Here is a 16,038-nt window from a genome sequence, read left to right as displayed (position 1 = left end):
AGTGTTGCCAAATAGAACAGTACAGTATACGTTTATATGGACAGCCAGTAAAACAAATCAGGAAATAATAACAGGGAGGCTTTTCCGGTTGTTTGACTTTATTATGAGCTAGTGCTAGAGTGTATGCCCTGGTACTGGAAGGTCGTGGGGTCAATCCCTGGCTGGACATATCAAAGACTATAAAAATGGGACCCATTTGCCTCCTTGTTTGACACTCAGCATTACGAGTTGGAATTGGGGGGGGGGGGGGTTAGATCACCAAATGATCCCCGAGCGACGGGTCAAATGCGGAGAATGAATTTCACCCCACTTAGATGGCCGTGACAATCAGTGGTACTTTAACCTTTGTTAGCACTTTTAAATCACTCTGCCAGCTTCTCTCTTGAAATCTTCTGATGTCAGCACAACACCACTCTCAGATAAATTTATTTTTTTTTTCAATAAGATGGCGCGTTGCGTCATAACAACCTTGCGCCCACCAACGCGACTCACCAAGGCATTGCATCATCGCGTCCTTGCAGCACATACTCACATACTAATGAATGGAATCGGCAACGGCCTTTTCACACTGCGCTTAGCAACACGCAGGATGCTGTCAATGAACCCATTCATGACTGTAAGGCTATTTCTTGGAATATAAAGGGTGTCTCAAATAAATGCAAAAGCTGTAAAACTATCTCACACCTGAAATCATTAGCATGTGATATGGCAACAGGCTCCAATTCATAAATCAAAACAGAGATGAGTGGGAAAGGCATTTTCCGTATCAGGCAGTGGAGTATCTAGGGGTGCCAGCATCTTGATGGCAAAATAAATCTTGATTAAAGTATTAGAACAAAGTGTTGACATTGCATTTTTTATTTTGTGAGAAGGAAAAATTAGAAATTAAAAAAGAAAAGAAAGAAAAACACTTCAGTCAGAATCCATCGATTTCTCAATTTATCTAGTCAATACTCACTTGTGTTCCTCGTCCCTGAAGGTTTATGACCCTGAGCCCACAAGTCTTGGTACTTCTTGTTAAAAGCCGGTCTCCAACTCTCAGAGATCCACGGAGAGTCTGTTGATGTTATCCTGAAGAGGAGGAATCACATCGCAGGTAAGTTTCAATCAGCTGGCCATTCCGAAATACCGTACGACATCTCACACCTCACTCCTTTTGACCTGTGATTAATGAAGATATCCTCACTCGCTTGTCTTCGCAAACCTATGGAGAAAAATCACATCATTCAGTCAATTCAATCATTCAGTCAAACTTTATTTACACAATATTTGTCATGCAACTTTAAGTGCTTTGCATTGATTAATTAAAGTCAACCCTTCAATCAACTAATCAATGTCTAACTGTCTGAGGACATTTTCAATATGTAAGTGGTTAGTTTTAATTTTTGGTCAATTCCACACCTTTAGCCCTGTCACGTCCTGGAATTAGATGAGCCATTTTGCTGTGGCGTCTTAAAAGGCAGACCGCTGCAACCATCAAAATGCACCACAGGAGGGCACCAATGCTGCCGATCAAAACCGGGTCCTGGAGCAGCGTCAGCAAAGGAGACTGATCCGGTCTCTGGCTTTCTGATTCCGGAGCAAATCTTATCTGTGGGTCTTTGAAACAAACAAAATGATTTACCCCAAAAATAATTCTACATGTGGCTGTAAGACAGAATTGATTGCAAACAGTGTTTGCATTGTGCTGAAAATTGTTCAAATGTGTTTTAGCTTACTTATGACAAATCCATGGGGGTCACTTGGCACCCCTACTCCAGCCCCGTTCACTGCTGCTAGGGTAATCCAATAGCGATTCCCTGGTTGCAGGGCACAAATTTCAAGCCAGTGCTGGTTGCTACCAACAGTCCAGTTTTGATAGTGCTGCTCAAATGACTCTACACACCACACCTGAATGAAGAAACAGTTTGCATCAGGTTTGCGCAGCAACATTCCACAAAAATACGAAGTTCGAATTATATAGTCAACAAAAATATAAACGCAACACTTTTATTTTTGTTCCCATTTTTTATGATGAACTCAAAAATATAAAACTTCTTCCACATTCACAATATCACCATTTCTCTCAAATATTGTTCACAAACAAGTCTAAATCTGCGCTAGTGCGCACTTCTGATTTGCCGAAATAATCCATCCCACCTCACAGGTGCGCCATATCAAGATGCTGATTAGACACCATGATTAATGCACAGGTGTGCTTTAGTCTGCCCACAATAAAAGGCCAGTATAAAAGGTACAGTTTTGTTTTATTGGGCGGTGGTTTGGGTTGGTTTCTAGGTACTCAGGAATTTGGTCAGTACTGACTGGTTTTCTGCGGCTCCAGATTTCCCTCCTACCCCCCTCTTTTCAGAGTGGCCTTATTATTGTGGGCAGTCTAAGGCACACCTGTGCACTAATCATGATGTCAAATCAGCATCTTGATATGGCACACCTGTGAGGTGGGATAGATTAACTCGGCAAAGGAGAAGTGCTCACTCTCACAGATTTAGACTGAACAATATTTGAGAGAATTGCTGATATTGTGTATGTGGAATAAGTTTTAGATCTTTGAGTTTATCTCATAATAAATGGGAGCAAAAACAAGTGTGTTCATGGAGCACTTGCTTTATTTTTTGACTCCTCTAGATGGCACTCTTGTTTGATGCAGTGGAAATTTAATTACTTTTCATTGCCTTTATCTTTAAACCATGAACTCCGTTTAGAGCAGTGGTTCTCAACCTTTTGTTTATTTCAGCCAAGTACCCCTTAACCAGCGCAAAACATTCCCGGTTGAAAAATAAAAAAATAAACAAGTGCTGTCCCAGACAGTGCACATTTGGAATAAATAAGTGGTAAACTGAAGTCAAAACATAAGTTAAAAATAAATGTGCTGTTCTTGACCAGATGTCAACATTTTATAGAACTAGACTAAGTGCAATTTCTGAAGAAATTGCGTGGGAAGGCTGAAAGCTGAATGCTAATAGCTGAATGCTAAGCTGAATGCTAATAGCTGAATGCTAATGAAGGAAATGGAAAGATAAATTATGTGAAAATTGCAAAGTAATTAACTATTAACTCATTTGCTGCCAATAACGTGTAAATACTTTTTTTGATGTTGTAAGTGTCCCAAAGACATAGTTATACGTTTTTTGGGGGGGGGTGGGGGGGGGTGGGGGGTTATGCTAGAGCATACAGAAGGCTTTGATGCAGCCTCTCAACTGCAAAGAACGGTTGCAGAAATGGTAGTTATTACACAAACGGCCAGCAGGTGGCAGTAGAGCAAAGAAGATCAACCAGGGCCATCTAGAAAAAAAGCTAAATTACTTACAATTTTAACTAGATTTGTGAAAACTGATGAAACTTAGCTCTCTTCTAATGCTAATTTCTGCAAAACGGAAACAGATAGAAAGATACTTTTTTCCTGATGAAAGAAGAGACTTTAATCTTTCTTTCTTTTGGTCCCATGCTTTTATAGCAATTGAACACAATATTCTGTGGGCCTTGCAAAATCAGTCAAAAATCCAGTAAAACAGCCGGGAGCGAACGGGATTGCTTCTGTGAAAATGGCTGGGAGTGAATGAGTTAATTACTAGTAGTAGTAGAATGCTTTCAGCATTCCCACACTAAGAACAACAATCAGTCTGTGAAAGGTGTCCATTAACTAACAATATGACATATGTGATCTATTGTATCTGCTCTAAAGTTTCTGGTGTCCGTGATGGTTAAAAATGAACCAAGAACAAAATGGCTCTGATGACTCATTACATTTGCTTCTACACTTGACCGACTAATTAAGAAATCTTGTGAAGGTGCTACAAGTGACGCGTGTCTAATTAAAGAGAGAATAGAAGAAAGCAGCAACTTGAGAATGACCTGATAACCTTGTATGATCCCATTATGAGTTTCAGATGGCGGAGGCTCCCAGCTCAGGTGGATGGAGTTATTGCTATCGTGGTTAACTGTTATGGACACAGCCAATGGAGCTGCACTGGGAACTGCATAAAGAACATTATTAATTTGTCACCATGAATTCATCATGATGGAAATACAACTATATATATAACGACTGAAATTATATTCCCCACCTGTCTCTGGAACTCTGAGGAGGCGTGTGTTACTCTCCCGGCCATACAAACTGCTGCCATAGGGACGAACCTTAAACTCGTACTTGTAGCCTCTCCGTAATGGGCCAACCTGTGTCTGAAAGCTTGGCACTTTCACCTTTTTTGTGTCCCAGTCTGAGCCGGCAGGTGAAAGGGAACGATAGAGAACCTCAAAGCCATCCAGGTAATGAGGCTGAATGGGAAGGGACTGGAGCTGAAAAGACACAATGAAGAAAATCACCTGATCAAGCAAAATATTCTCTACATTTTTATCAAACATTGGTTTTCATACCTTCCACTGTACTTGAGATATGTTGGACCCTGGGGCTATGATGGTGACATTTTCGAGAGACAGTCGTAGGGCTGACATTTCTATGTGGAGATCTTTCTGTTTAGTGCTGGCAGCTAGACGAAGTAATCACAGTTTACTGCATTGTCAAATTTAAAACGGACAGTACAGATTTGAGATAGCGTACAAGTGACAAATTACAACATTTACATTACATTTTTTTAACCTGTGAGCAAAAACGTAAGATACAAGCGCTGTATGTGAGTGAACTCAACTTTGACACAAAAAAAAAAGAAAAATCACAAATTGTATTTTTAGATTGTCTCTCCATTTGTGTTGCTGCACATTTGTGTTTCAATATCAGTTGTGATATCGGGCTGATACTTGGCCTTACTTATTTCAGGGTATTATTACTGGCGACGGAGGCCAATACCAGTATAGGCCACCCCCTTGTGGCCATTTTTCGTTCAGGAACTTTTTTGTCAAATCCAGCTTGTTTCATCTTAGAAAGCAGGCTCAGGTCAAAAATCTCCTATCTCAGCAGCACTTAGAAATGGTAACCCATGCCTTTGTTACATCTCGGCTGGATTACTGTAATGCACTTTATTTTGGGATCAGCCAGTCCTCCCTGCAGCGTCTCCAGCTTGTCCAAAATGCTGCTGCTCGTCTCCTTACTGGTGCCCGTAAGAGGGAACACATAACCCCTATTCTGGCCTTTCTTCACTGGCTGCCCGTGAAATTTAGAGTCCACTTTAAGATTCTTCTATTTGTTTTGAAATCTCTCAATGGTCTTGCCCCACCTTATCTTGCCGAGCTCTTGCACCCCTACACACCTGCCCGGTGCCTCAGGTCAGCAGACCAGACTCAATTGGAGGTACCGAGGGCTAAGCGGAGGCTTAGAGGAGATCGAGACTTTTGCTGTTGCCGGTCCCTCCCTTTGGAACGACCTACCACTAAATATTAGGCAATCCCCCTCTTTACCCTCTTTTAAAATACGTCTTAAAACACATCTGTATTCTTTGGCTTTTGGCGCACCATGAGACTTGTTTTTGGTGTTTTGCGGTGTGTATGAGTTTGATGTTTAGTCTACTTATTTACGCACTTATTTATTTCTTTATTCACTCGCCTACTTCGTATTAATATACTGATCTAAAATGTATTTACTTGTAAAAAAAACAAAAAAACAAAACTTGTATACGCACTTCAAAATGTTTGCTTTGTACTTGTTTTGTTACCTTACTCTTCACTGCACAACCGATATTTCTGTTTATATACAGCACTTTGTATACACGGCGGCACAGGGCGATTGAGTGGTTAGCACGTCCGCCTCCCAGTTTTGAGGACTCGGGTTCGAGTCCAGGTTCCGGCCTTCCTGGGTGGAGTTTGCATGTTCTCCCCGTGCCCGCGTGGGTCTTCTCCGGGTACTCCGGTCTCCTCCCACATTCCAAAGACATGCATGGCAGGTTAATTGGCCGCTCTGAATTGTCCCGAGGTGTGCTTGTGAGTGTGGATGGTTGTTCGTCTCTGTGTGCCCTGCGATTGGCTGGCAACCAGTTCAAGATGTACCCTGCCTACTGGCCAAAGCCAGCTGAGATAGGCGCCAGCACCCCCGCGACCCTTGTGAGGAATAAGTGGTCAAGAAAATGGATGGATGGACTTTGTATACAGCAATGCCTGTTCTTAAAGCGCTTTATAAATTGAGTTAAGTAAGAACTAGAAATTACAAGAATAAAACATTGCCAGTAATGTCATGTAATTTTTAGGGAACATGCTATAATAGGATGTATTCAGTAGGTCTTTCTTTAAAATGGTAATGAATTTTTTTGTATCAAAAGTACTAGTGGTTTCGGTACTTGGTATTGGTGACTACTGAAAGTTGAGTGCTCGTAATAGTATCGGTCTGTAAAAAGTGGTGTCGAACATGTCATTGAATGAAATGTTTTGCTTAATGAAGTAGTTCAAACTCATACCACCATTCTGTTTACCTTCAACTAGTAGCTGTGCAGTGGCAGTCACCACACCGACATCATTGACTGCAGTGCAGGTGTACTTGCCAGCATCTTGGGCTGTCACATAATGGATCTGAAGAGTCTGGTCTGGGTTCATAAGATATCTGCAAACAAATGTTACTTACTTAATTTTCTGTTTTATTTCTGAAGTGAACTGAGATTGCTAAATAATAAAATAGTTACGTATTCTTCAGATACATCTACAGTAAAAGGAATGTCTCAGTAGAATTTTATCAAAATCAATCAACAAGAATGGTCATCAAATCAATTAGATAATCTTGTTTTTTTTTTTCTTTACAGCAGGTGCTTGAAGGAACACTGCTGTTCCGAACTTTAATTATGGTGCTCTATTGATGATGAGCAGTGTTGCCTTTTTACCATACATACTTTATGGAAGTATAGCCAAGAAGTTCAATTATGGGTTCATCAGATTTTCTCCCCAATTTTTGGGGGGATTTTGTTATGGTACAACCTCTTGTACAGCATGAAACGGTATGAACTTTTCGGCCTTTCAAAAACCGATTTACAACCAGCTGGTGGAGAAGAACATCGAATACTTGGTAATTTGGTAAACTTCACTCTGAAGTTTTAGAGTTTGTGGTCTGAATAAAAGAAGCATTACTGCATACTGTACTGTGTAATGTATTGTGTAATTTGACATTCAGAATACCTGCCGTTGGGCAGCGGCCCCTGCTCTCTGCTCCAGACCACCGCAGGTGGTGGGTCACCTTTTGCCTGACAGTAGAACTGGGCAGACTCTCCCATTCTCACCGAGACATTTTCAGGCTTCACCACTAAAACTGGCTTTGCTACAGTAAAAGAGAGGAAATGTGCTCTCAACATGGAATTGCACTGCATACAATGGTATTGAGTCCAAATGCTGCAATGTTAAACAATGCTTTGTTACTATGGCAATGTCTCACCAAGCACAGTCAGTCGAGCTGCCCTGCTCTCGCGCACCCCCATGGTGTTGCTGGCCACACACACGTAGGCACCGGAGTGGTTCTTCTCTGCAGGAGCGATGACAAGCCTTCCATTCAGCTCCTGTGTAGCACACACAAAAACATACGCACACAACAACAGTTCAGTGGAGGAAGAAATCACACCAGATTAAAAGTTGGATCACTTAACAAATGTTCAAAATATTACATTCAAATATGACAGAGCGGGCTCGACGCCACTGCGCATTACAATGACCGTTCAGGGCAATTAAAAAAAATAAATAAAAAACATTCATCGCCAAAAAGGAAACATGAAATACTTCAACACAAAGAATAGAAGCGCCACCTTGTGGTTCGATGCCACACTGCCGATTGTTACATAGCATAAATAAAGCATTCACAACCAGTGTGTCATGGTACATTACTGTGCCGTGGGAAATGATCAAATTTCACTTTGTTCCTTATATTTAGAACTTATATTTGGTTTTGTTTTGTTTATTTAGCACAATTTAAAAACAACACAAGGAGGGAATGAAGCCGAAATGGCTTGCACAAGATTCTTCTCCACATTCAAAATGTCATATAAATTAAAATATTTCTACATGGACAATAAAATCTACAGACAGGAGGACAACATAAACTGAGTTGAGAAGAGAAAGAACAAAGAATAAGAAGTACATACAGTAAAAGCAGATTTGAGAATTCCTTGTAAATGGAAAAAGAGGGAAATGTATAATAATTATGAACACTCAAGGTATGAGTAACTTCAATGACTTTTTAAAAACAGTGTAAGAGAATATATTCCTCAAAGACGTATCCAAGTCATTCCAAAATTTACGACCACTAAATGCAATATTGTAGCAAGGTGTTCGACATAATGACAAATAAAAATGATGACTATACCTGCTAGGATACAGATGAAAATTAGATGAAAAGGCAAATAAACTTTGAAAAATAACAGGGAGTTCTACCTTAATGTAAACTTATTTGTGCATAAATAAACAAGAATGTAAGTAATTAGCATGTAATATTTTTAAGAGAAAAAGAAGGACCAGATAGAGAAATTGCTCTTAAAAATCTCTTCTGCATTGACAATAGTCCGTTCATCTATCTATGCCAGCAGAGTTTAGTGACAGACAGAACAAATAAATAATCTAAGTTCTATTAGATGGCATAAAGTATGTAATTGACATGCGTAATCCACTTTTTGTGTCATTTTTCCTTGGCCCAATAAGGATTATGAACCACTGGCGTAAAGGGTCTTTCTCAGGGAACCAATTTGAACCCCAGGACACCATGTCCAAATTCAGTGGTGGTACACGCTCAGCCATCCAGCAGCTGAGAGCTAATTGATAGATTTCTCTTTTTTGACAATACAGTACAGGAATAGGGCTGGGTATCGATTCAGATTTCCAGAATCAATTCGATTCGATTCACAACAATTTTCGATTCAGTTGAGGGACTCACGCAGTAGCTATTTTAGACAGTTAAAATTACCAATGCTGCAAATAGTAGAAATTCTTGCTGTAATTTAATGCATTAGTAAAAATATGAATATTTACATTAAGAATTGAAGCCATTGCAGTTACATTAATAATCTGTTTTATTTAACATGGCCTTATAAAAACAAATAATTTAAATCAATTACAACCACAGTACAGGCTGTGTAAATAAAGTGACATCCATCCATCTATCCATCCATTTTCTTAACCACTTTTCCTCACAAGGGTCATGCTGGAGCCTATCCTAGCTGGCTTCCGGGGGGGGAAATATTGATATATCGATACATGGTTTTATGTATCGATATTGGGATATGAAAAGGCATATCGATACGATATCGATATATCGATATTTTGAACCCAGCCCTATACAGGAATCTAAAGTACATTTCACAGGCATGCACAGAATTCATTAAGGAGCTCTACAGTGAGAAAGTTACATTCTTATTATGATATGATATGGTATGACATGGTATGATATATGATATGATATATGATATTATTAGGGCTGTAAAGTTAAAGCGTTAATATATTAATTAATCACAGAAAAATGTCACATTAATCACGTATTAATGCATATTAATCGCACTATTTTTTTGGACCGCACTTGAGGGTTGAACGTAACCGCGGATGGTTACATTGAAGGCTGTGCAGGTCAGTGATTAGGTCAATGCACGGCATTTCTCCGCCTGTTGTTCCAAAATGAGCGGGGTGACTCCAGTTGGTGTGCTCGGTGGTAAATTTGCGTTTAATTAATTAATAATTGCTGAATTGTACCCAATTGATATGATGCGGTTACGTTTTGAGCGATACATGCATGCAATTGCGTACATGCATTTAATGTTTGCAAATGACATTCAGATAATAAAATGCATTAATGTCAAAATATTACGGTATTTTGTATTTATTTTATATACGCAAGTAATTTAGCTGATTAATCGTGATTAATCAAAATTAAAAAGTGTGATTAATCAGATTAAAAATTGTTTGACAGCACTAGATATTATATATTAATTCTTAAAAAAAAAATACTGAGCACATTTTAACATACATCTGCAAGTCGTTACCTACTTGTCTTCATAGTCTGCTATTACAAAAAACAAAAAAAAAAAAAAATCAAAAAAACAAAACAAAACATTGGAATGTATGAGATCAAGTGTAGGAAACTCAGACTTAGGGAACTCACTGTACCACAACTGCTCGAGGATGACAAACAGACTGGTGTTGCCATAATGATTCAGACCTTTACCAAAACGCAATACGTTCCTGCTAGGACTGTTTTTTGTTGTGTTTTTTTGCCTCATGATGTCAAATATATCAGTCCTATTTACTCCTTTAATATGTCAAAATGACCACAGTGCAAAGAAAAAATGGCAAATGGTGGTACTAGACTTTCGCACATTACCATACTATACAAAGTAATAGAGTCATATTAATCTTGTGAGTAACTGAAATGCAAAAAAAATAAATAAAAATGATTTGACGCTATAGTAAGAGTCAAATATCTTACACTGTAGTGGAAGTCAGTGTAGTTGATTGGCAGGCCATCTTTTCTCCACATAATGTTCGGTTCTGGGTGTCCCACTGGGGGGGCACAGTTTAAAACAGCTACCTCCCCCTCTGCCACCTCCACATCACTGGGCTGCACAGTGAAGGCCTCCTGCAGTGCTACAAAACACAGAAAAAGACATTTAATGAGATAGCAGAACTCAAAAAAATCCAAAAGACACAGAAAATAAATAAATGCAATGTCTTGTCACTTGTCACTTTTACATGTGGTTGCTTACACATACAAACAAATGTATACAGTATTGTATTTGAGGTGAAAAAATGCTAAAAACATTAACTGTAAATAATGAGTCATGGGCTTTTAAAGTCATCAGTCATTTCATTTACTGGTGAGATCTCTTCTTTGAATGCAGAAGAGTGACAGGGACTAATGAAATTAAAATTATTACTAGATATAAATAAAGATGACTTGACGACTTTGCAAATTTAAATATCAGCCCAGGTATGTTTCCATTGAGGATATTGTATTATGGCATGTTCAAGAACCTAACAAGAAAGTATCAATTGCTACCAAATCTCAAGTATCGCATAGCGCTACCCAAAAGCTGTACAAACACTCTGGGCCCGGTTGTTCAAAACTCGGTTATATCTTTAACCATTGGTTAAGTAGATTTAACCGACCGTTAACTTTAACGGTACTCTTATCTTGTTGTTCAAAACTCTGTTAACTTTCTGTTTAGTTAAAACACCGAAGGACCGCCGCTAACTTTTTAACAGTATGGTTAAATCTGTGTTCGTGGCTAATGCTGACTGAGCACAAGAAAAAGAGAGTCTATCGAGGGCTTGACTTTGACGTTGGTGATTATTCTGATGACAAAGTTAAGCACACGTTACTTCTAAGCAGTAATAAAAGTCTCATGCTGAGTCGAAAAAGAAAGAATAAAAAATGTGTTTTTTAAGACAAGCTCGAAAAATGGACAGAAAGAAAACAAAAATAAATTAATTAAAATATTAATTAAAAAATAAATAGAACGTTTTCTTCATCAGCAGAAAACTTCAGGCTTTTTTTTTTTTCCCGGCGAGTGCCAGGGGTCATTTGGATAGTATCGCCGACCCGGAAGTAAACAAAAAGAGAAATTGTGGGATATATCGGTGCTAACCAGTGACGTAAATGACACGGTTAACTTTGACGGTGCCGTGAACAAACGGCGTGACTAACCATGTTTTGAACAACACATATTTAGCGGCCGGTTAGTTAACGGCGGGTTAAGAATTTAACCAGCAGTTAGGGGTTAAACAGTGGTTAAAATAACCGAGAATTGAACAACCCGGGCCTGATTGTTAACTTCCATTGCGATGCTTAAAACACAAAATCTCATTTATCAAGAGAACAGTGTGAAACTAATCAATGATCCAAACTTCAGGCCAGCCTTAAAAATATCAAGATTTGAATTTCTTACGAGTCAGCTACATGCAAGATCATATCGTAGCTCCCAGGACTGGAAAGGTCTTTCATGACATACAGTAGCTGCTCTAGAATTCTGTTCACTCGCCTCAAACAGCACAGTAGGGACACTTGGCATCATCTTTGATCAGATTAATCACATAAATCCCATAAACAACAGGTGTCAAGGACAACATTTTTGTTTTTTCTCGTGTGTTACTTGAATAAAATGCAAATTCCAATCTCTAGCGAATGCTTAAAAACTAGGGCGCTTTTGTGATGTAGGGTTAAAGTGCTACCACGGAACCAACCTGACAAATAATATAGTTTTACAAACACAATGATTTGTTTTTGATGGAAAAAGTAAGTAAAGCTTCATCTCCAGATTATTACATCAAACAATGTGCAGAAAAGCACTGTCTGTGTGATAACAACAACTTTATTTATCATAGAATAACAAACGCAATGACATGACACTGAGCTAATTGTATGCTTGTGGTTATTCTCATTCATCCGGATCCAGTTCATTTATTTATCAATAGTTACTCGAGCAATTCGTGTTGAAAACATGGAGTGGAGTGATATTAAACAACATAGCTTTTTATTTTGATACGTGACTTGATGATTTTTCTCTGCGTTCCGTTTTCGGTCAAGCGTTTCTCATTATCGGTTTTCGGTGTGATTTTCAAACACGCATTTAAACTCGGAAAACAGTTCACATAAAAAAAGAAATCAAGAACGCAAAAACAGCTACAAAATCAGGCCTACATTTCAAAACAATGCCTGCGACTCAAAAAAGAAAGGCTGGGGAACAACGTCAGTTGCCAACCTATACCAATTCACTTTGTTGTAAAAGGAGAGGCAAAAAGGAAGTCCAAAGACTAGATTTATAAAAGTGGTTAGAGAAGACTTGCATATAGCTTGAGTTAGAGAAGAAGATGAAGGTGACAAGAGAGCGATGGAAGACCTGGCGACCCCTGTACTCGACAGAAGAAGAGTTGTGCTTCTTTAGCATGATGAGGCGGTGGCAGCTGACTTAACTGACAGTCTAGTGTTCAAGTTCATATTAAGCAATCTGACAGCCTTACGGAGATTCTCTGATTTTTAAGCCATTCCAAAGGGCAAGTTTACAATGTTCAAGAAAAACAAACACTTTTTGTTAAAACTGTGCATTAGATCTCCCAGAGCCGTCATTTTGACTGTTCTCAAAATTGGATTTGTTGTTACTCTGTTTACATAGATCAATAATGTTCCAGGTCTTTTGACTTTTCCTCTCTCTGTAAATATATCATTACTGCACTGCCATTTTATTGTATTAAAAATAGAAAAACATTTAGGAGTAATTACTACTTTACCTCCACACCCATCAATTTGACTTCTCTATTCCTTTCAATGTAAATCTTTCGTGTTGGGCTTCCGTAATTGGCGCCGCTGGGCTTCCGTAGCAACTACCATTCAACGCAGAGGCATTGGCTTTGGATACACATACATACATATTAGGGGTGTTTAAAAAAAATCGATTCGGCGATATATCGCGATACTACATCGCGCGATTCTCGAATCGATTCAATAATCGGCTGAATCGATTTTTTTTTTTTTTTTTTTTATTTTATTTTATTTTTTTTTAGGATTCACACCTTGAGCATGGAAGAATGTTATATGAACGGAACATTCAGCCTTAATATTTTATTTCAATGCTGTTCAAACATGAAACAAATTACAACCTCTATAAGACTGAAATTTCAGATAAATAAATAATACATTTTCATATACATCTTACACTCGACAAGCTTACTGATTAGTATTTTCTAAATTTGAATGAAAAAAAATCGCAACAATCGACTTATAAATTCGTATCGGGATTAATCGGTATCGAATCGAATCGTGACCTGTGAATCGTGATACGGATCGAATCGTCAGGTACGAGGCAATTCACACCCCTAATACATATATATATATATATATACATATATATATATATATATACATATACATATATTAGGGGTGTTTAAAAAAAAAAATCGATTCGGCGATATATCGCGATACTACATCGCGCGATTCTCGAATCGATTCAATAATCGGCTGAATCGCTTTTTTTTTTTTTTTTTTTTTTTTTTTTTTTTTAGGATTCACACCTTGAGCATGGAAGAATGTTATATGAACGGAACATTCAGCCTTAATATCTTAATATTTTATTTCAATGCTGTTCAAACATGAAACAAATTACAACCTCTATAAGACTGAAATTTTAGATAAATAAATAATACATTTTCATATAAATCTTACACTCGACAAGCTTACTGATTAGTATTTTCTAAATTTGAATGAAAAAAAATCGCAACAATCGACTTATAAATTCGTATCGGGATTAATCGGTATCGAATCGAATCGTGACCTGTGAATCGTGATACGAATCGAATCGTCAGGTACTAGGCAATTCACAGCCCTAATACATATATATATATATATATACATATACATATATATATATACATACATATATATTAGGCGTGTTAAAAAAAATCGATTCGGCGATATATCGCGATACGACATCGCGCGATTCTCGAATCGATTCAATTAATTTTATTTATTTTTTATTTTTTTTTAAGAGCTCAGAATTGTTCATTCGGTAGTCTTACCGATTCAACGTCTTATCATCATTGCCTTTTGTTTTTGTTTTTTTTTTGTGTGTGTGAATCGATTTTTAAACTTCCATTTTTAATGGAAAAATATTCAACAAAACGTCTGACTTCGGGTTAGGATTCACACCTTGAGCATGGAAGAATGTTATATGAACGGAACATTAAGCCTTAATATTTTATTTTAATGCTGTTCAAACATGAAACAGATTACAACCTCTATAAGACTGAAATTTCAGATAAATAAATAATACATTTTCATATAAATCTTACACTCGACAAGCTTACTGATTAGTATTTTCTAAATTTGAAAGAAAAAAAAAAGCAACAATCGACTTAGAAATTCGTATCGGGATTAATCGGTATCGAATCGAATCGTGACCTGTGAATCGTGATACGAATCGAATCGTCAGGTACTAGGCAATTCACACCCCTAATATATATATATATATAGTAGGGGTGTTAAAAAAATAGATTCGGCGATATATCGCGATACTACGTCGCGCGATTCTCGAATCGATTCAATAAAAAAAAAATCTTCTATATATATATATATATATTTTATTTTATTTTATTTTTTTTTAAAGAGCTCAGAATTGTTCATTCGGTAGTCTTACCGATTCAACGTCTTATCATCATTGCCTTTTTTTTTTGTGTGTGTGTGTGTGAATCGATTTTTAAACTTCAATTTTTAATGGAAAAATATTCAACAAAACGTCTTACTTCGGGTTAGGATTCACACCTTGAGCATGGAAGAATGTTATATGAACGGAACATTAAGCCTTAATATTTTTATTTTAATGCTGTTCAAACATGAAACAGATTACAACCTCTATAAGACTGAAATTTCAGATAAATAAATAATACATTTTCATATAAATCTTACACTCTACAAGCGTACTGATTAGTATTTTCTAAATTTGAATGAAAAAAAACCCAACAATCGACTTATAAATTCGTATCGGGATTAATCGGTATCGAATCGAATCGTGACCTGTGAATCGTGATACGAATCGAATCGTCAGGTACTAGGCAATTCACACCCCTAATATATATATATATATATATATATATATATATATATATATATATATATATATATATATATATATATATACATACATATATATACATATATATACATATATATATACATACATATATATACATATATATATATATACATATATATATACATATATATATATATATATATATATATATATATATATGTCTATATATATTAGCGCTGCCCAAGTTAAAGTGTTAATAGATTAATTAATCACAGAAAAATATCGCATTAATCACGTATTAACGCATATTAATCTCACTATTTTTTTTTTTTTTACCACACTTGAGCCTTGAACACTTGAGCCTTGCACCCAATTGATATGATGCTGTTACGTTTTGAGCAATACACGCATGCATGCAATTGCGTACATGCATTCAATCAGTTTGCAAATGACATTCAGATAATAAAATGCGTTAATGTCAAAATATTATGGTATTTTATATTTATTTTATATTACGCGAATACGCAAGTAATTTAGCTGATTAATCGTAATTAATCAAAATTAAAAAGTGTAATTCATCAGATTAAAAATTATAATCGTTTGACAGCACTAA

General features: G+C 37.1%; 1 protein-coding gene across 6 annotated transcripts in view; it reads right to left on the bottom strand.

The window, feature by feature from the left end:
- robo4 (roundabout, axon guidance receptor, homolog 4 (Drosophila)) overlaps positions 1-16,038 on the bottom strand; it is a 41,160-nt gene that overhangs the window by 14,283 nt on the left and 10,839 nt on the right. For 4 of the 6 annotated variants that reach the window (XM_077505786.1, XM_077505785.1, XM_077505787.1 and 1 more), the window contains exons 3-13: positions 10,331-10,488; positions 7,304-7,424; positions 7,051-7,189; positions 6,357-6,484; positions 4,375-4,487; positions 4,065-4,296; positions 3,853-3,974; positions 1,719-1,890; positions 1,402-1,599; positions 1,147-1,204; positions 959-1,071 (exon numbers count right to left, since the gene is read on the bottom strand). In XM_077505786.1, the coding sequence (XP_077361912.1) occupies positions 959-1,071; positions 1,147-1,204; positions 1,402-1,599; positions 1,719-1,890; positions 3,853-3,974; positions 4,065-4,296; positions 4,375-4,487; positions 6,357-6,484; positions 7,051-7,189; positions 7,304-7,424; positions 10,331-10,488 (1,554 nt within the window). Of the gene's footprint in view, positions 1-958; positions 1,072-1,146; positions 1,205-1,401; positions 1,600-1,718; positions 1,891-3,852; positions 3,975-4,064; positions 4,297-4,374; positions 4,488-6,356; positions 6,485-7,050; positions 7,190-7,303; positions 7,425-7,529; positions 7,597-10,330; positions 10,489-16,038 lie in introns of those variants that run through there. The other 2 variants (XM_077505788.1, XM_077505790.1) reach the window with 2 other exon arrangements.

The sequence above is a fragment of the Festucalex cinctus genome, chromosome 18 (genome assembly GCF_051991245.1).
Source record: "Festucalex cinctus isolate MCC-2025b chromosome 18, RoL_Fcin_1.0, whole genome shotgun sequence".
NCBI classification, from domain to species: Eukaryota; Metazoa; Chordata; class Actinopteri; order Syngnathiformes; family Syngnathidae; genus Festucalex; species Festucalex cinctus.
The sequence above is the reverse complement of the archived record's forward strand: the minus strand, read 5'-3'. Positions and strand labels throughout refer to the sequence as shown.